This window comes from Chiloscyllium plagiosum, unplaced genomic scaffold (genome assembly GCF_037043375.1).
Source record: "Chiloscyllium plagiosum isolate Xiang-an unplaced genomic scaffold, Cpla_swu_hap1 HiC_scaffold_18, whole genome shotgun sequence".
In the NCBI taxonomy this organism is placed as follows: Eukaryota; Metazoa; Chordata; class Chondrichthyes; order Orectolobiformes; family Hemiscylliidae; genus Chiloscyllium; species Chiloscyllium plagiosum.
In genome coordinates this window covers 37,551,275-37,573,320 of record NW_028270156.1, presented here as the reverse complement: position 1 = coordinate 37,573,320, position 22,046 = coordinate 37,551,275, and the positions used below count along the sequence as shown (strand labels likewise).

The 22,046-nt window shown below is 39.6% G+C and overlaps 1 protein-coding gene across 20 annotated transcripts in view; it reads right to left on the bottom strand.

Moving 5' to 3' along the window:
- The window catches only part of sox6 (SRY-box transcription factor 6), a 636,702-nt gene extending 628,114 nt beyond the window's left edge, over positions 1 to 8,588 (bottom strand). For 7 of the 20 annotated variants that reach the window (XM_087996511.1, XM_087996507.1, XM_087996510.1 and 4 more), the window contains exon 1: positions 3,622 to 7,606. Coding sequence is in view for 6 of the 20 variants with exons in the window: in XM_087996501.1 (XP_087852627.1) it covers positions 8,522 to 8,577 (56 nt within the window). In the remaining 14 variants the exon portion in view is untranslated. Of the gene's footprint in view, positions 1 to 2,471; positions 2,632 to 3,621; positions 7,657 to 8,521 lie in introns of those variants that run through there. The other 13 variants (XM_087996501.1, XM_087996502.1, XM_087996508.1 and 10 more) reach the window with 10 other exon arrangements.
- Between the last annotated feature and the right edge of the window lie 13,458 nt (positions 8,589 to 22,046).

Genomic DNA, 22,046 nt, shown 5'->3' with positions numbered 1-22,046 from the left:
TAAATTAGACACGTTCCTTGAACAAACAGTAATGATGATGGTGCACTTTAGCTCATTCAAAATGGGTGCACTGTACTCTTTTTAACAATATTTATATACGCCGTTTGGCTTAGAGTTGAAATGTAAGAGATATTGAAATCCAGGTTGTTTTTCAAATGATCATAGGTCATACAACCAATCTGAAGAAACCTCGGTCACAGTGATATGCGAAACCAGATTATTACTTTTAAAAGGCCTTGATTGAACAAGACGGTAGCCAGCAGTAATCAATACAATTGAGCCGTCCATTGGGAGAATTAAAATCATTTCAAAATTGCTCACTGTTTATTTTAGTTTCGTAGCTGTTCCTGCATTGCCCTGACTACAAACATCTAACTTTAGTTTTCACTAACTATCCTAATATCCAGCATGTACTCCGCCTGACACATTGTAAAATGTCACGTTGTAAAATAAAATTAATATAAATTCTCAAAACGCAGTGTTATATTAAAATAAATTTCATTTTATCGTCAAAACGTGTAAAATATATGAAACTGTAATTTAAAGTTGCACTCCTCTCTATAATACTATATAAAATATGAACTAAATTAATAGCATGTAGTTGCGTAGTCTATACCAATCAACAATTTAAATATCACACTCCTGCTGTTAATTCCAAACTTTAGCTTCATAGTTCCGCCGTAGGTGTTTATTATGTGAAATGTATACTGTCTTAATCAACTGTCCCCGCTGTTCATTGCCTTTGGCTGCAGGTATTGAAGAATGTGAAAGGGGAATTATCCAAGACTGAGTGGAGTCTCTTTTTAAGACTCCTCTATTGAGATCCCAGACTTTGCAGTTTAGCCTGTAGTATGGGCACAATCTGCTGAATTTGCAATCTAATTATAAATGTGCCATTTGGACCTCCTTTCAGCTTCAGTGCCACCATACCTTATGAGGGAAGTTACTTTAACAGCAAGCAACAAGTCAGACAGCTGTTCAAAACAAAATGCCATTACCAGATCAACTTTTCCTTAACACTGGGACTAGCTAGGGTATTGTTTTACAAATAGCCTTACTGGCTAATTTGTATTATGTAGAGCGAAGAATGGCTACTAAATGAAGTGAGCCTAAACAAATTCGGAATATGATAAAATCTATTTTCATGATTGGTTGCTGTACTGAGATATCACTTGATAACTATCGTGACTAGATATGGTTTTTGAAACATATTTTAGAACCTGCGCCATTTACATGTTTTCTGCGAGACTCATAATGCAAGTGCTACTTATTCCGAATAAATTCTCTGTTACTATAGCGGATACAGTATGTTTATACACACACGTACGGTTTTATACCTGCTTATGACGAAAGTAAAGATTCAACGTACTTAACAGTTCACCAGGACAGTTTCAACGCGTTGTTTACCTTTGTGTCTATTATTAACCTCTATTTATGAATCACGAATAGATTTCATGACGAGAAAAAAAATATTCATTTACAGAAAGTGTTGCCTTAACACTATGGGCGTTTTGATTACCTTTCAAAATCACTCGAAGATGACAACACTCAATTGCATTACCTTTAATTCTGAAAGCGACGTGTGCGGCGTATTATAGGAATGGGAGAGGTGCAATATTACAGATGACTTCTAAATCTTACAATAAACAGATGTGGTGTGGTTAAACACGCTGCTTATCTCCGTTCAACACGCGAGTTCTCTTTTATTTCTGGCGAAAGTTTTGACTCAGTATTTTGGGAAACACCCCTGACCCAAGAGTTAGAAAGAACTAATCTCCTTTCCCCAGACAACTTTCACATTCACTCTCTTCACTTCGCCGACAACCGACCCCCCCCTTCCCCGTCCTACCCGCCCCCTCTCGCCAAGACAAAATAGTAGAAAGCACTACCAACACTAATTGTCATTTCAAATGTCCCTTTCGTCAACCAAAAAAGTGTGAGCAAAGGAAGGTCAGTTATCAGATCGATAACATCAGAGCCTTTGACTGTTCAACAGGCAATGTTGCATTTAGAGATACCAATTAACGCTTTCCTTCTCTTGTGACTCAATACGCGGAATGGTCATTCCAGAATGACTTCTTTTTAAAATATTCCAGAGAGATTAAAAAGTGCTTTAATCCCGTTACACACGACGTCATCTGACGGGTTCGCGGGGGAATAAAGCAGCCCAAGGTGTTATAAATGAAGAATATAAAGTTTATAAAACATATGCCATCGCATGCTGTAAAATGACTGAAGCAATTAAAGATATGTTACAAGCCAAACAAAATCGAAACAATTTAAAAATTCTGATTTTTAAATAAAAATCAACAAAATGAATTTAAACGTGTAAAACTGCAGAAAACTTTCTAAACAATATAGTTATTGTTATCGCTGTCCACATAGTTTGATTAAAAAAAAGCTCATGGTGTCCTGCATTTTAACGACGACATATATATGTGTGTTGATTCAAAGTAAATTTTATGACTCACGTATGGCCCTTTTAGTTGACAGAAGTGAATGGTCGCGCCAAGGAAGCGGGCTATATAGAAAGGTTAGGTATTGTCTCCTTATGGGTCGGTCACTGCATGCCTGTTTTATTTTAATTTACGTGTTTTTGCATTCTTTTCAGATCAATTTGCATGACCCTCCCCGGATAGAAGTAACTAAAAATGAGATTATCTCAGTCGAAGGCAGGAGTGCGTAAAACTGCATAGTGGCGACGTTACAAACTTTCTTCAGTATGTGTGTTTGTGTTGAAGTGCTTTCATATGAACAACAGACAACGTTTTAAAGTCCAGATTGCAACTTTAAAATTCTGCACTCCGAGCCTTCAAGGCAGGCGCTGCTTAACATCTAGTACCGCTGTGTGGAGAGAGTCGAAATTGCCGCCCATATAGACCAGGGAACTGTTGCTAATATGTTTAAAAAGACAGCATCGATGGCCAGTTCAACATTAACTTAAACTTTATGTGATTAGTTCAAGATGATGTCGCACACGGTCATTTATCATTTTCGAAAATGCAACAATTAAACCCCCCCCCCCCCTCCCCCCACCCACCCCGCTCCGTATTTTTCACTTGTGTTTGGGGAATGAATGGGGATTTGTCCCTCGTTCCTTCCGACCCCAGAATGCAGGACAAAACTCTGTGATTCCCCGCGTGAGAGGGATGATCGCCTTTTGAAGCGTGCGGCTTGGCAGTACAGTGGGATCGCGGACTGAAAGAATGGTGATTGGGGGGGGGGGTTGTGGGGAGGGAAGTGAGGAGGGGGTGTGAAGCTTGGGAGTGGGGGGGGGGGGAGGTGGTGGTGAAAGACTTTTCCTGCATGTGTGCTTGTGTATAAAACAGAAAGACTCCAATCTGCTAGAGCTCGCTTGGTTTCTTTGCATTCTAAATGATAAAATGGAGAGGGGAGGGGGGGTTGGTGTTTGTGTGTGTGGACAGAACAAGCTCTGGGCGCGCTGTCGTTTGCAAATAAACTGACCCCAGCCAGAGAGAGAGAAAAAAACAGCTTCCAGTCACAGCGCAGCCTTTAAGTAGAAACCCGGAGAAATGTACACGAGCAAAGGGCGCTAGACACAACAAGCAACACACACACACACAGAGAAACAAAAACACAAGGGGGGGTTTGCCCGGTTACCTTAGTAGCCAGTCTAGCGAGAAGCAGCTCCTTGCTATCCCGGGTCGTCAAACGTGTCTATTTTTTTTACAATTTTAAAACAATGTCTATATATTGAAAAAAAACAAAAGAGCTGTAAACGAAGAGCTTAAAGTCAGCTGGAGCTTCCCCGGGCCATGGAGAGGAGGGTGCTGGGGGTGGGGAGGGGAGGAGGAGGGGGGGGGGGGTGCCGCCGAACGCTGGCAGAAGTTGCCGATGGGTTGCCGGAAAAAAAATCTTGCTATTCTCTGTGAAACAAGTGAAGGCGATGGTTACTGCTGTCAATCTTGGCGATCAATTCCAGCGGCCATGTCGCAAGTATTCAAAGCATTTCCCGTCGTGCAACATCAGAAAGTGAATGGCCAGGGCACTGATGTTACGGCTCCCCCCTCGCAACCAGGCTTGATGTCTACTGCTCCCAGGACCAGCGCAAGAGAGAGAGAGAACACACACACACACACACGGAGAGATCAGGGATTGAGGCGAGAGGGGAACAGATCGGCACTCATGCTAAACACACACAGACAGACACACGCATGGCCAGCGAGATTACTGAACTCCGCCACCGCGAACTAATGGAAAGCATCAAAACTGAAAGAGAACTCCGACTTGCCCTGTCCACTCCGCTCCGCACTCAGGACCCCTCTGTCTCCCCTGTATGCCAGCGCATTCAATTTACAATCTCTGACCATTTCCCAATCCGTGTACCTGAACTCTGAAGACAATTAGTTCTTTCAAAACAAAACCAGAACCACGTTATAAACGCGCCGGCCTAGAGGGGGCAAATGTAGCCCTTTCCGGATACCAGTGACTATTTACGGTTAGTGCTAACCGCCACCACCTCCCTTCCCCACCCCCGAGACGGACAGAGAGGGTCCATCTCCCCGTCTGGGGTCGGAGCACGGAGAATTGCTTGAACTTATTGGGGAGCCGGCGCTTCGCCGGAGCTGTGATTGGCATCGCGGAGCGCGCCTCCGAGTGCTTCCACTGAGCAATACTGCGCCGATCATCTGGTGTCGAACATATTTTCTGATACTGAGCAACTCGGAAAGCTGATAGAGTTACACATTAACCCTCTATCTGCCACCATTCGGAGATTTTCTACCGGTCCAATGGTAGTCAATTCTCACTTTCCCACTGAAACAAAAATGAATTTCACTTAAAGAGGAGCAACCCCATTAGTGCCAGACACTCCTGCCTGTCAGTTTAGCGCGGCACACGCACTCAGGTATTCGCCTTCAATTCCTGTTTCTGCATTTAAGACCATCGTCACGCACCACAGCTAAAACTGTGGTTTTAAACGCTGAAACTTCAGTGTTCTTTCCGGTTATGTGAGTAAAGTTTAACCCCGTTGCTGTCAGCCGCTACCAAGATAGGTGAATCGGCAAACAAAGGTAAATCAACGGAACTGATAACGGAGTAACAATGTGATAGATCTGCCACCGCAAGGGTGCACAGGTTATATGCACATCCAGCACCCCTCTCCTCCACCTAACGCACACACGAGCAATCTTGAAACCACACTGCGAGTAACATTGCACTGATTTCAGACAGATATGGCAAATCGCATTTATGCCAGACCTTTTGAAACGGCACAAAATGACCCTAGGCTACCCCCTGCCTTGGCAGCTGCTATTCATACAGATAAACTCTTAGCTCCTTGTCAAACCGCTGTCGAATGGCAAAACCTCCGTCATCTGCTGTTGGATGTACTGAGGTAGGTTTTTTTTCTTAACAAAGGGCAGATTTGAACAGAAAGGGAAGCCAGGCAACGCGTAACAGGTAATGATCACAAAACTGGTGCGTGGATCAATAGTCTTCTCACTCCCAGTTTAAAAATGGCACTATACGCGTACACACAATGCATCTTAACATCTTTATACCCAGGTTGTTTTACATAACATATTAACCTGTATTGATACCAGTCTGATAAAACTGTAACACCGCGCGAATCGCTCAGCAGCTTACCCATATCAAAGATAACTCTTAAACATATGGGTATCTTGATTGCAATCTTAACCTGGCATAGACGCGTGCAGACTGATGTGATCAGCTTCATAACAAATCAGCATTATCACCAATAACTGTGAAAGGCTTTTATTTTCTAAGAACGTTTTGTTTCTCGACTTTAAATAAATCGTAAGAGTAATAAGCTTCGCTGAAATTTTAATCCTCTAATGATAAAATTATTGTTTTATTTTACGGAAATGTTCTGATTTTTTCCTTTATATCTATTTGTATTAATATTTATTTAGCTCCACATTAGGCTTGTAATGAACTATAACTAGGGATCCAAAGTAGTCCGCGAGTAGTCCTTAATTCTGATGCATTTATATAATTTTAGCACCGACTTATCCATCAAATTGACGCCGACCTGAACATACTGTCCCCATCGTATGAGACTTCACCTCACGTTATCAGATCTATTGCTCTCAAAATATAGCATTGTCCAAATTGACACACTGGAAGCGAGTTCAGAGGGGAAAACGCTTATCCAACTTAATATAAGAATGTGACTATATTTAATATCACAACTGGAGGCCCCGTGAATAAACTAGAAGTGTACATCTTTTTTGCTCCTCACTTCACGTATTGGCACCAATTGCACGAATTCCCATTCCATGGAATTTCTTGAGTCTAAAATATTGACGGAGAAGTACACTGGGACGTCAGGAGATGGGAACAATTAATTACATGTGCAGAAATTGTACTCTTTGGTTAAATGTGCAAGATGAGGTTATGAGGGTTGCAAGGAGTTCCTGGCGTTGCTCATTGTGGGTCACACGAATCAACTTTCATACTGGTTCAGCTTGTCAGGAAGGAGTGCGTAAACAAAAGGTTTCAGCTCGTCCCATCCAGCTTTAGTCAAAATACATTGTATTTAGTTGAGGCCAATAGAGCTCGCGTCACCTCGGTTCAGGTCCATCCGCTAACCCTATTCGGGAGCAGATTGAAGGTGAAACAGAGGGATTTGATGGGGTGTGAGCGTTTGAGTGTGCGACAGTCTCTCTCTCTCTCTATCTCTCATTCAGGCGAGCTTTAGTTTAATGTCGCAATTGTTCTTTTGTTGTTGCTGCTGTTTAAGTAACGCAAGCATTATCTTTCTCATGATCTGAGAAAGTGGCTAACATCAAATCGCGTCCGCGGCAGTGGTTGATTTGAAGCATCCCCTGACTCCTACAGGGTGGCACCACCGCTAACACTACCCTGTCGGTTCAGCAATACAATGTCAGAGCCAGCGCGGCAAAATGTTCTAATCAAAAAAAATCTCACTATCAGATTATTATTGATCGACCATCGATCGGGTCAAATTCAGTGATTTCCACCCTAACCCTTCTCCAAAGTGTGGATTTAGTTGGTGAAAGTGAAGGTTCCTTAATTACACACAGTTTATGCACCAATCCCGAGCAGCTCCGACACACTGTTGCTCAGTTCGTGCTGGAGGCAGTTGGAGGAGTCTAGGGTGTTTTGGAGGAACTTTTACCGCGCGACATTTCTCTTGAGCTGGGCACCTCTTATCAAATGCCGTGTGTCCCTGGCATCTCATCCCGAATATGTGTTTGCAAGTACGCGAATGTTGGATTCACAAGTGCTTGTGTCTGTACGTGTGAGTGAGAGTTAGTAATGTTGCGTGTGCAGTTTCGAGTCGGTGCGCTTTAGAATGACTGCTGCTACATCGGCGTTCAAACTTTATCAAAGTGACAACCGCGTCCTTTTAGAAACTTGATGGCCGCTAACAGACTGACATTGTAACTTGGTTGTAACCTTCGGTTTTCAGTCAGACACATAGAATCGTCCATGGCACAATCTTGCGGAAAGTTAAGACGAATTCGGAACAAATCGCCGACTGTACTATTATTCCACTTACACGATCGAGAGAAATCCAATCCTTCTACTCTGGAAAGAAGTGCCGGGTTATCATGGTTTTTATACATAATACGACCAACTTTTATCAACCCATGCCAAGCGCAGGCTGCTGTCACCGATGTATTGTGTGTAATCGATACGGTTCGCCTTCCCTCCTCCTCACACGACTAGTACATTAACATCTGACTTCCCAGCCCCTCACATCTATTCAAGCCTTTTTTTTTCAGAGCCCCCACAGTCAGAGCGACGGTCTAGGTGAGTTGGCGCGACTGAGTGCGTAAAGGTGCAAAGTCCTCGCCAGAAAATTTGGACATGTAAAGGAATGTCGAGGAAAAGAGAAAAACTGTTAAGTGAAAATTTTAAGACAGTTGTTGGTGATTGTCTTTAACAAAAAAAAGCTGGAATAAAACCATAAATTACGTATGGTGAAGACGCCAGGTATGTTCAAGTCTAAGAGACTTACCTACAAGAGCCTGTGATATTTATTCGGCTTCAATGCATTGGACAGGTTGCTCATAAAAAGTGAACGCTGGGTTTAATAATATAAACAGTGGTCTTCTATTTATCGATCAACGTTTGTCTTTTTCAACCTTGACAACAGGCCCAGTATGCACCAATGCCGGGGGGGGGGGGGGGGGGGGGTGAGATGTGGTGGTGAGGTGCACACGTTATTCAGCAAGACAAAACCAAAAGGCTGAAATAAGGTACAATTGAAACACAACTATTTCTGTTGGCATCTGACCTCCCCCCATCCCAAGCTTATTGCAAAATAAACACAAAGGGTGCAAGAACAGTCCAGCGCACTATAAGATTTACCCTTGAATACCAATGTTACTAAAACGCCAAACATGCTTAGAAGGGATTGAGTTTATATAATGTGCAAGACTCAAGAAGTGGAAAGAAAAGTTGCACCGATTCCTCTTTGGTGCTGGTGTGAGCACGATGGCACCAGACACACACCGACACAACACTGTAAATAACATTGGCATGCTAATAATAGGATGGCTGTACTTACAAGGAATGAGGGCTGGATGCTGTTGGAAAAGCAGTTTGTGCTAATGGAAGAGTCATCCAGGCCGGTGTGAGAGGAGTGGCACTGACAGACTGGAGGTTTACCTTTACCAGCTGATTCTTCAGCGTCAGCTCCCCATCTCCACCCCCTCCCCACACACACACACACACTCACACACAAAACCCACCCACCCCCAGCCTCTGCCTTTCATTTTCACATTTCCTTTGTTCTATAACTCACGCGTCACCATCCTGCACCAAAAAATGAATAATTAAATCAAATTGTGTATTAACTGCACGGCATCCAACCCGTTGCACTTACCAGCAATGTGCAGACAATAACTGTTCTTGTAAAAATAAACTAATGTAAATTGAATTAAAAAAAAAACAGGTAGTGGAAAAAAAGGAACCTTCAATTCACTTTCGCCAAACTAAGCCACTGAAATTGGAGTTGCGCAGAATGGATTCTGAAAGTGGAAAGTAAGCGATGTCAACCCTGATGCACTTTTACTAAGACAGAACTGTCAGAAGTGAAATTTACCAGACAACAAAATTTGCAACAATATCGAGAATAAATAAGTCACTAACTTGAAAAGAAATGTTTCTGGTATGTTTTTGTGCTCGTGAAATAAATAAAACAGAATTGCTGGATTAAAACCCCATCCCAGAAAACACCAGCTAAAGTATTTTCAGTCACTAGTATAATTCACGTATAAAAGAAAATGTGTTTAAACAAAGCCTGGTTGTCAATTTCAGCCGAGTCTCCAGGAGGAATAACTGTACCCTTCTAATTAGTTTTAAATGCAGGAAATGGAAAATAAATCCAGTTTGCTTAGCGACAGTGTACAAGATAGAGGCAATACAGAGACATCAGCCAGTTTTTTGGACACTTAGAGTGATTTCACTGAATTGTCATTAAAGCTTCTATGAAAGCAATGAATGAGAAGGCGCTACACGTCTGTTCACAGCATCAAATTCATGAATGTGCCAGTGCGCCAGGATCTGACACACGGATTCTGAGAAATAATGTGACATGATTGAGATGGAATAAATGTACAGTGAGGACTATCTTGCAAAATGTGAATACTTTTGAAGGGGAGAAAGGACAGGATGGGGCCAATGCCCATGTGACCTTATGAAACAGACAGATGTTTTAAGTTTTCTCTATTGGTTGTTAGACAATTGATTCCGAATCAAACTATTTGTTGAAACTTTTAACAATGGTTTTGGAAGTTATCGAAGACCTTGACTCAGATAAAATATTAAGCAAATTACACGCTTGTGAATGGTGTTCAAAGTCAATGAAGTATTGTCGCGCGCAAGAAAACTAAACATTAACCTTGCTTGTCTTCCCGAAGGACGTTTTTAAAAGAAATTGTTTACCACTCGCGTAAAATGTTTAACATTATATTCAGGACTGCAAAACTCGATGCAAAATTATGGACCAGAATTCCAGATGCAATGAAGGAACGTAATAAATCGCCAATTCACCCAACTGCGGGGTTTGAATACACTTTTAAACACAGAGCTTTTTCTCTCCCGGTGCATTACAACAGTAGCTATTGCAATGTGTGACTGAAACATGTAACATGTCAGAGAAACGCTGGGGTATGTTACACTGCACGCGTCGAAGGCGAAGCTGTTTGGATATCTCTGAGCATAGCAACCGTTTCACATTAATTCAGATACATGGCATGTCTACGGGAACTGGAAAAAGCCAAGTCGTGATCCTGACGAACATTTCAACAATTAATATACAAAGCCAATAACTTCCCGTGACCGGTAAAACATGGACAGGGGTGAGCCTACATCAAGTATGGAAAGTCTCGAGGTACAGTTACAGACTAAGCTGTGAAAATGGTATTACACATTGCTTCAATCTATCGCGGCACGAACAATCGGCTTTTCATCGGAAATTAACAGCGTGTGCACTTAAAATTGGCAACATTTCATTTCAATTTCGGTGAATTATATGTACTTTTAGAAGTTGCATTAACAGAAGAAGGTTCTACCACGTAATAGCTGGATCATTCAAAGAATATATGAGATTCCCTTTAGGAAAATAATAGATGCTGTCAGTTAGTTCGTTTCTTCTTTCGAGTTGGGCACTTCAGGTATTTATTTGTATTTTTTTTAATTAGATTTGCAGTAACTTTCTCGAATGCTAAAACACTAACGCACCAGAGGTCAACGTTTTGTTCACTGTAACCAGAGGTTGTTCAGCATCGTATTATACTTTATTGTTGTTTTCCACTCTCCAATTGCGTGAACCTAGCTTAAAAGGTAGAAACGTTTCCTGGTTATCATACGTCAAATAAGCTAAAATAAATTTGTTCAAAGACTTTGCAAGTTTTTTGTCTACATTCTTAAAACATATTGAATGTTTAAACATCAAGCAAAATCCCGAAGATGTGTTTGCAGGATGACTCTACCTGGGATTTATTTTAAAATCGAAACCTTCATAGACAGGGAAGTAGGGCAGGTAAGTTGAACAGAATTGAACCACAAGTCGGTCGATGTGCCTCAGACGCCATCAAATGTTCATATTGAGTATTACACCCTGTACAGTTGAAAATCAACTACTTTGATATTGGTATTCTCTTGAAGCAAAACAAAGCAAAAACAACTCATGTTCAAAATTACTTGTTTTGAACATTATATTTGTTTTGTTGCACAGCTAAGTGCATGCTTACAAAGTTCAAAATATACTTACAGCCGACAATATGGGTCATGATAACCCAGAAATGTAGACAAAATACAGTCATGGAAACAAATAAACAAAAACAGTTTGTTAATTTACGAATTTACTTAACGTTGCCCGAGAAGAACAGATAAAAGACAAGACATTATTCCATCTTACAAAATGCATCATAACTTCTGTATAGCCACATCCCGGACCGCGCCGAAACACACGCACACACACACCAAGTTTAAGGTGAATTGCTTAAGCTTAGAATTGGCATTGACGTTAGATATTAGCCCTCTAAGTCTCATTGCTGAAAGTTTACTAAAGAGTTGACTGTGAAGTCTATTAACCCACAAAATGCCTATTTCCCGAAGGAAGAAAAAAGCATGAAACCAATTTATGAAAAGAAGAACACGTTGTACTACTTTATTACTCAGTGGTAATCATGAGAAAGAAGGTCTGCATTGTATCCCTTGTCTTTGCATTTCGGTTTCTCAGCAGTTAAAGGTTTCTGATAACGTGCAGTAGCTTCTAATTGGAGCGTTATTTCCGTTAGATTTGAAGCTCGTTGCTCACTCAGGGTGATCTCAATTTATATTTCGAAAACCTATTCACTGCCATTAATTTATTGTTTCTTTTTAACATAATTGCCCTGTGAGCAATCTCCGAGACTACCGCTGCTCCAAATTCGGTCTAAATATTATAGCTAGCACAAATGTGTATGTAAACTTTACCTTCTGGTGGTCCAATGTGCTGCCACCTGCATCCATGTGAAAACTTACTACGAGGGGATAATCTAATGGGAAGAATCCATTACAGTTAGCGTCCTACGTTGAATATCGCTTCTGTAGAGATTTGCAGCTCACTGTTCTCTATAGTAGTTACATCTGTACAATCCAGGGTCCATGGCAATAGCAGCTGTTTTCACGGTTCGCCATATACTTTTATTATATATATTCAACCTCTTTTACTGTCCCACTGACGCCACCTATGAAATAGCTTCTAATTATATATCCATTTTACTGCATATTCTTCCTATATTTCTTTTTATTATGGAATAAACCCAACTAGAAAACTGGAGCAATCATTACAAATGCTGAGTATTGAACCTGCGAAGTTGTAGATAAAGTATATTTTAAGTGGAGTTCTATGTCGTTTAAAAGCCAGAACGATTAGTTCGTCTCAGAATTCATGGAGATTTAAGAAGGAATTTCTCGTCTCAGATTCAAAATAACAATCCTCCTTTCGAGATTTCTTATTGCTGCAGAAAACGTTGCCATTCGAAACATAGAGACAGAGGGTCGAATAAACGGATACTTCTAACACTTGTGGTTATCTAGAACTGCGAATAGTTGTTCTTTGCAAGTTATGCACCGGTTTGGATCGTGCAGGTAAAGCAGCCACACACCACTAATTCGATAAGGAAGCAAAAGTTTTGGAAAAGTACGGGTTTACAAGTTCAGTATTTAAGATGAAACCAAACTGTCCCTCTAGTATTCTGGGTAATGTAATAACCTGAAGACATGAGCAAAATCATATGAATTGGTCATTCATCTCATTTTACCGCCGAATATGGCTCTGCCAAATCGATGCAAATTTATCTACCCTGGGTAACAATTATTATAACCTTTTTCTCAACAAAAAGCTTTGTGGCGTTGCAGGGCGCTATTTAAATGAAGCTATTGTTCCCTTTAAGTTCCACGAACCAATGAACCTTAAGAAAGAGTGACACAGAAGTTGTCTCGTATGTCAATGATTAGGCATCAGATATGATCGTACGACTTGCTATTGTCGGACAACATTCGCTGCAGGTGAGCTTTTAAGCAAAATAACTTCATTCACCTTAATTTCAGTAGCAGCAGCTCATTGTTTGGACTTTGTTTTCGCTGCTGATCTTGGCAGGGAAGTATTGGCCAGAGCATTGGGAGCACTCCACTTTTATTCATACCAAGCAACAAACGAGAAAGAAAGTGTTTCATTTTATTTGATTACACAATCTCAACTGTTTTTGTTATACAAAATTATCACACATGGCTCATAAGTCAAATAGAGAAATTTTAAATCTTGATTTCTGTTCTGCAAAGGATGTAACGAATCTTCAATTACTGAATAAGTATTAAACCTAATTTGCAAAGCAGTTAATTCGCAAATGAAAACGGAAGAACGCAATGAACGTTGGAAATACTTCTTAACCCAAATACCATAACCATCATACAGTACAAGAATATGAGGGTTAATGAATAAACAGAAAAACATGGTTTAATTACTCAAGTCAGAGGAAGTTATGTTTCTCGTTCAACCTACTGTTTGATTTTAATGACAGTGTAGCAAGGCATTATAATTCAATGAATAATCTCCATTACCTGGGATTTATGCAACCGAGGTACACTAAACTGAAAGGTATCACAGGATAATTAGCTTGGAAATGATGGTCAATTATGAATGCTTAACATAATGGCTTACATAACTGTCGAATCTACTTTAGCCCTTTTCGACCTTATTAAATAAACTGTTTGTTGTCATTAACAAAAGACTGTTAGGTGAATCTGAGATATAAAATAGAATATATGATGATACATTTCTGTACCATATTCAGCAGTAACTATAACATCTACAATTAGCTTTTGCTGTCTCACCCTCCCCCCCCCCCCCCCCCCCCCCAAACCACACACACACCGGCACACACACACACACCAGGGATTATCACCTAGGCCAACAATGCCAAATATGCCTCTGGGAATTTTCTGGATGATTTTCAGAGTTACACCAAGAAAGCACATATAAAGAAATAACTTGTAATTAACAGTTTTCACAATCTGAGGACATCCTAAGCTGCACACAGCCATAACAGGACTTTCAAAGTGCAGTCACTTTCATCTATATCCATTACTCTATCCATTATGGTCAATGCATTTGAAAAAAAAAGTAAAGCAGATGGAGCTCACGTAATTTTAATCTGGATTCAAATGCTTGTGGAAAACACTAGGCGTGGAACTCCAAGAAGAAAAACAGGTTTATTGTAAAGGAAACAAAAAAGTAGTTTGTGGGTAAATCCAAAGACTACAGACTAGTCAGTTTAAGCTTGGTCATAGGGATCTGTTTAGAGATGGTAACTCAGCGCAAAATTAATAGTCACTTGGGTATATGAATTAAGGAAAACGAGCATGGATTACTTAAGGGAAACGTGTTTAACTAACTTGTTTGAGTTTTTTAATGAGGTTAGAGAGAAGGTAGTTGAAGGCAATGCAGGACTTCCAAAAGGGATTCATGAAAGTGTTGTAAAACAGATACCCACATGCCATTAATGAATTACAAAAAGAGATTTGGTCACAAAGTTGGAGCTTATAAAATAAAACAAGCAGTAGTCCCATGGAAACAAAATTGGCTGAGTGTCAGATGGGTTGTTTGGACTGGAGAATGTTCTTCAGTGATCAGTATTAAGGTTGCTGCTCTTCTACATATATGTATCAATATCTAGGCTTTGGGTACAGGGCAAAATTTGTACATGAAATTTGGAAATATTATGAACTTGAGGAGAGTGTGAAGCTTCAAAAGGGCAGTTTGACGGAATGAACAGACTTAGGAGCATATGAAATTTAATGCAGTAAAGTGTGATGCCATTCAGTTAATTAAAAGATACAAGTCTAAAAGCCAGTGGACCTAGAGACATGTGTATAAATCATTGAAGGTGGAAGAGAAGGTTGAAAGAGTGAAGTTAGCAAAAACAAAGTATTTGGGGCTTTTTAAATAAGAGCATGGAGTACAAAAATGTTATGATAAACCTGTGTTACACATTGTTTTGGCCTTGATTATCACCATCCAGTTCTGAGCAACACACTTTAGGAAGAAAATGAAGGCATCAAAAATGGCCCAGAAATGATTGATGAAGATGATTCCAGGAATGAGCAGCTTAAATTACATGGACAAATTGGAGAAACTGGGACTGATCTTTTCAGAGAAGGCAAGATTGAAAGGAGATTTGGTAGAGGTGATCAAAATCAGGAAGGATCCAAAGAGAGTTGATAACAAAAAAACTATGGAAATATGGTTAAGAATCTGACAATGCCAATTTAATGTGATTGACAAAAGAAGCAATGGCAATGTCAATAATTTCTTGACACATTGAGTGTGTCGGATTTGGAATGCACTGCCTGGGAATGTGGAGGAGATAGATTCAGTTGTGGTTGTCAAAAGTGAATTCGAACATTATCCAAAGAAGAAACATTTATACTGTTACAGAGAGAAGGCAGAGTTGGTACCAAGTGAGTTATTCTTGTAGGGAGGTAGCAGAGATATGATGAACCAAATTATTTCTTTCCATACTGTAAATGTGCAGTGATTCTATTATTCAGTAAACTATTTTAAGTCAGAATAAGCTTGTCAATTGGATACAAAGTTGGTCGAATGACAGGAGACAGAGACAGATGGTATAGGGTTGTTTCTTAGACTGGAGGCCTGTGACCAGCAGTGCTCCACAGGAATCAGTGCTGGATTCACTTTTGTTTGATACTTATATAACTGGTTTGGATGAGAATAAAGATGGAAAGGTTAGTAAGTTTGTGGATAACACCAACATTGGTGATATAGTAGAAAATGAAGAATGTTATTTAAGCTTACAAAAAGATCTTGATCAGTTGGGTTAATGAGTTGAATTTGGATAAATGCAAGGTATTGCATTTTGGTAAAACAAATAAGGGTAAGACTTATACAGTTAAAAGTAGGGCCTTGGGTAATGTTGTAGAACTGAGAGACCTAAAGGTTCAGGTACATAATTCTTTGAAGTTTGTGTCACATGTAGACATGGTGCTTAAGTAGGCATTTAGCACGCTTGCTTTCATTGCTCAGAGTTTGAGTATAAGAGTTGAGATGTCATGTTGAAGATACACACGGCATTCATGAGTCCTCTTCTGGAATACTGTGTCTCGTTCCGATTGCCCTGTTATAGAAAGGATATTAAGCTAGAGAGCGATCAGAAAAAGATTTACCAGGATGTTGCCAGGAATGGAGGGTTTGAGCTATAAGGATAAGCTGGATAGACTGAGACTTTTTTCACTGGAGTGTAGGAGGTTGAGGGGCGACCGTATAGATGTTCATAAAATAGTGAGGGGTATAGATAAGGTGAATGGCAGGGTTTTTTTCCCTAGGGTGGGAGGTTTCAAGAGTAGGGAGCATATTTTTATGGTGAGAGGAGAATATTTTAAAAAAGACATGAGGGGCAACATTTTTGCACAAGTATAAGTGTGTGGAATGAACTCCCAGAGGAAGTGATAGCTGTGGGTGCACTTATAATGCTTAAAAGACATTTGGATAAGTATATCAATAAAAAAGTGGAACTAGTTTAATTTGGAATATGATTGACATGGACTAGTTGGATTGAAGGGTCTGTTTCCATGCTATATGATTCTATGACTCTATGACTCAAGAAAATAGCCTCCCTATGATGAGATTGTCAAACCATTAAGCAAAGGTTCTATAGATTCGAACAAGAGTACTGTGAGACATATTCCATCTCATGAGAGTAAGTTAAATAGGCTTGTCATTATCTGAAGTTGAAGAGCTGCCTCCTGAAATAAGTATCTACATGAATTGAAGATAGTGGGTTATTGATTACTCTCAGAATTCCGACACTGTACAATATCATATTTTGTTCATAAATGCTTAAGATCTGAGGAGAACTTTATTCCTTTAGACACAGCGAGAAAATAAGGTCATCATAATGGCAAAGTAAGTGCTAACATCTCAAATGCATAATATGAACAGATAGATACAGTGTTTACGAATGAATGAGCCAATAACTTCTAAAATGTGTAGAATAAAAGAGCTCTGCACTTCCTACATACATAGAAATACAATGGAATGATCAACTTGGTCATGATATTATTTTCAATCATCTATAGTATTTTCTCAATTTTATGTTGCAAACATGTAAGAAATTTAGTTAAAACAGAAGGGGGATCTTTACTAAATTTAAATAAGAATTGTATTATCTGTGTCATATTATGTAAACTCATTGTACTGCTTTTTGTGGATAAGGTTAAATACAAAGGTAGCATAACCTTTATTTTACCTACTTTCTTGTGAAAACTTTGCACTCATGAGAGTAATGAATCTAAAATATTTTTGAGGGTCAATGATTCACACTTACTGGAGTTGGATCGACAGAAGCTTATGTTTGTAACCACTAAGGGATTTGCATTAACAATTGTGACTGAAATTAAATGAACACCTCAAGAAAGAGAGCTCACCAAAGAAAATGAGTACATTGTTGGTCTTCGCATGATAAACATTATGAATTAAGCAGCTAAATGATTTCCACTTATTCATATATTTCTTTCCTGAGCAGATGTGATCACAAGACAACTCTCTCAAAGAACAAAATAGTTTGCTTCCTGCTAGTCAGCAGTAAAGAGATCAATGCCACCCCACAGAATCTTAATTTCAATTGTCAGGATGCATCCTGCAGTCATGATTTCAAGTGACCATCTACCATGTAAGTTGCAAGTCAGCTTTGTCTCTGTAAATAACAAGGAGAGGCATACTTATTAATATTAATTCCCTGGCAATTCCACAGTGGCAGTACTGCAGGTCAACTGAAAAATGTGGAACTATGTTGCGCTAATGAGGTAGTAATTCCTCATCCACATCAACCATACCCCTTTCCCTCTTTATACTGTTAATTTGCTGTATGTTAAAGGTAATTGTCTTTCTGCCATCTTTACTCCATTGCATTCTAATGGAGCATGTACAACAATATCATTATTTTGGATATCTTCTCTGGTGTGTACCGATTGGAATGCAAACTGCACTGCCTCTGGAAGTATCTTTCAGCTATTGGATTTGTTTGTATGTATTACATCATTACTATTGGTTGTATTTATGCTTCACGTTGACATTTATAAATAGAGAATTAGTTGCATCTATCTAAAAACCTCTGGTTTGTTTGGTAATATCTTCACATTCAAAGAGAATTTGATATCATGACATGAGATGATATCCAATCCAGTAAGCAGGTCATTGAAAGTGCATTTACTTGAAGCTCTCAGTATGCAAGCTTGTGATAACAGAATATGGAAAAGGTACAGCTTCCAGATCCAAGAAAGCAGGCATTGCTACATGAAAGGACACTGAGAGAGATGGTAACAAATACAAGCTAAAAGAACAGCAGAAACAACTTCTATTTATCCCAAACATTTCCAAGAATACATGTCCCAAATTGGTGTGGCATTATAAAATAAGATGCTGAACTGCCTAAAGATATCTTAGACCAGGTGACCAAAATCTTTACTCAGGAAATAGTTCTTAAGAAGTGTTTTATAGCAAGAGAATTAGTTAGTGAATCAAAGAACTTTGGGTGGGAATTTCAGGCATCAGCACCCAAACAGCTGAAGACCCAGTCACTAATGAGAGAGTGATTATAATTAAGAGGCTGGAATTAGATGAATGGAAATTTTGCAGACGGTTAAGGAATAGAGGAGATTTCAGAGATAGGAGCAATGCCAGGGAGCAATTTGAACGCAATAGTGGGAATTTTGGAATGCTTAATCAAGAGCTTACATTGGACAGCAAAAGTTGGCATGTTGGGCTTGAGATTTGATTCAACCAATCGAGGAATGTGAAGCACCTGAATTGAAAATGTTGTTTTGATAACGTTTCCTAAACCTGTAAGGTTTCCTATAGCTTGATCATTTCCATTTTGACAAATAAAAATCAATGTGAAATCTCTCTTCAGGACAAAACCATCAAAGAAAACTTGGAAATGCAGCACTTTTTTCCTTGAAGAACAGATGATCTGATTATTTTTCATCTGATCACAAAATCATTAGAACACTGGTTTTAAATATAATGTTTAAAATCATTATCAATTCAAAGAATTATAATCCTTTTGGGCCTTTCAACTCCCAACAAGCCTTGTGATATGAAAGTTTTGTAAAATTGCATTGCTTGCCATTTTGAATAGTGATAATAAAGGACTATCAATATCCAACTTCCATCATATGATTTTATTACCAAACACAAATATTGACCTAAAAGGGCTGCCATGATCATCTAAGCACGGACTGAGGCAAGTCCAGGGGACCAATGTGGAAAACAAAACCATTTGCACTGAAATTAGTATTTTATCTAAAAACATCAAAACCAGGTACCTAAATCATCATCAAGAAATTCACATTTCCTATTTCAATTCACAATTGTATGATAATTTCATATTTTGGGTAATGAAAAGTTCGCCTGCAGTATGCCTGTTTGGAAAGTCAATAGAGCTATACTTAAGAACTTGCTTATTCATCACATTTCAGAAGCTGCCTTTGAGCAGCAAAGCGAGATTAGAAATGATGCATTTATAATAAGTGATATCAATAAGTCACTCAGTCAGTCTCTCTCTCTGAGTTTCTGGCAACATTGTTTCTGGAAGTCATTGCCACATATGCAGCAAGAAATTAAATTAGAGGCACATTGGTTAGTAGAAAATAAATTCCTCTTTCTTTCCCATATAAATGCTTGTAATTGGCTGTCCAATTTTAATGCATGCCTTGCTAGTGGATCAAACATACCAAGCATCATTGATGAAAGAACCTGTTGAAACGAGTCAATCGTATGGCCAGCCAGTCCAGGCAGTGATAGAACATGCTGATTGCCCTTTGACAGTTATTGCAGTAATTGTATGTTAATTTTATGATGGAGATTGTTACAACAAAATGTCCATACTTCACCGACATTTGCCTCCATACCTACCATCGTAAATGGTTGCAAGGTTAGGTTGGAATAAGAACTGTGTGATTTGTTTCTATCATTATGGTATGGCGTCTAACATCAGTGTGTTAATTACTCAAAATGCATTGGGGTTAGTTACTCAAATATGCCTCGTGCTGCTGTGGAAGCTTTTGGTCTCGTACACAAAGATGTAGTTATGGTTAAGTTTAACTTGTTTGAAGACAGTCCTGAGGAAGGAATTTGAGACTTCAAAGATAACCACAATTCTTTATTCTTTCAAGTCAGTGATAATTGTGTGGAGAAACCTTCTACCACAAGCATGCGAAGAATAACAAATGACCAGTCAGTTGGTACATTGCTTGTCAGCAGTTCAGATGCTATCCAATAGCTCTACTTGAGTGAATGTACATATCATCTTTGTACAGTTTTGGTCCACACTGCATTCAGAAAAGAAAATACAGGGCGACCCCATATCCGCAGAATCATTTTCTGTGGTTTACTGTGGCCCGAAAGTATTATTGAGAAAATTCCAGAACCAGGAACCAGGGGCTGCCGGGCAGGTAAATTTCCCGTTTAAATGAATGGGTTTGCTCCTATCCATGGCTTTGAGCTTCCGCGGTAGGTCGTGGGTACAATGGGACTACTTAGAACATAAAACAGTACAGTGCAGTACAGGCCCTTCAGCCCTTGACATTGTGTCGACCTGTGGAACCAGTTTGAAGCCATTCTATCCTACACTATTCCATTTTCATCCATATGTTTATCCAATGACCTTTTAAATGCCCTTAAAATTAGCGAGTCTACTACTGTTGCAGGCAGTGTGTTCCACACCATTATTACTTTCTGAGTAAAGAAACTACTTCTGATATCTGTCTTACATCTACCAACCCTCAATTTAGAGCTATGTCACCATCCAAGGAAAAAGGTTCGCACTGTCTACCCTATCTAACCCTCTGATTATCTTGTTTGTCTCAATTTAGTCACTGCTCAACCTTCTTCTCTCTAACGAAAACAGCCTCAAGTCCCTCAGCCTTTTCTCATAAGATCTTTCCTCAATAACAGGCAACATCCTAGTAAATCTCCTCTGCACTCTTTCCAAAGCTTCCACATCCTTCCTATAATGCGGTGACCAGATCTGTATGTAATATTCCAAATGCAGCCTCACACAGTATGACATGGTGGCTCTGAAACTCAATCCCTCTACCAATGAAAGCTAACACGCCATATGCCTTCTTAACAACCCTATCAACCTGGGTGGCAACTTTGAGGGATCAATGTACATGGAAACTGAGGTCTCTCTGCTCATCTACACTACTAAGAGTCTGACCATTAGCCCAGTACTCTGCATTCCTGTTGTTCCTTCCAAAGTGAATCACCTCATATTTTTCTGTATTAAACTCCATTTGCCACCTCTCAGCCCAGCGCTGCAGCTTATCTATGTCCCCCTGTAACCTGCAACATACTTCAGCACTATCCACATCTCCAACAACCTTAGTGTCATTCACAAATTTACTAACCCATCCTTCTACGCCCTCATCTAGTACATGGCTTTGAGAGAGCTCCATTTTATTTAGTACAAGGTTTACGTGGCTGTAGCTAAAGATGCTGGTAGCACAGCTTGCTTTACTCATACAGCTCACAACTTACTTATGAAGTCATCTGCAATTCTACTTCCCCATCTACAGTATCACATAAAAAGGGGGGAGCATCCACAAACCAATGGAGACAATTTTGGGGTATTTGGGAATCATTAGAAAGTTTTCAGATGACATGAAATTCAGAAATGTAGTTATTAGTGCATAATATTTTAGCAGATTTCAAGAGGCCTTTTGAGAGGTGAAATTTAACATAAACATTCGGGAAGAAAGGATGTTAATTAAGTAACTGCTGCAAATAGTCCCTGGGCAACAGTTCCCAATTCATTATGATCCCAGGTGAGGTAACGTCAACATAATCTCAAACGACCATAGGACTGCTTCCTCATGAGAGGAAGATTCCTGGTGTTGATTCTAACCCAAGGATCATCATGCACCAGATGAGGGTTGAGATTGACAAAGTGGGACCTTCATTGTGACCTCAGCCTGTACAGGAATTAAACCCACGTTGTCGGTGTCACGTGGCATCACAAATC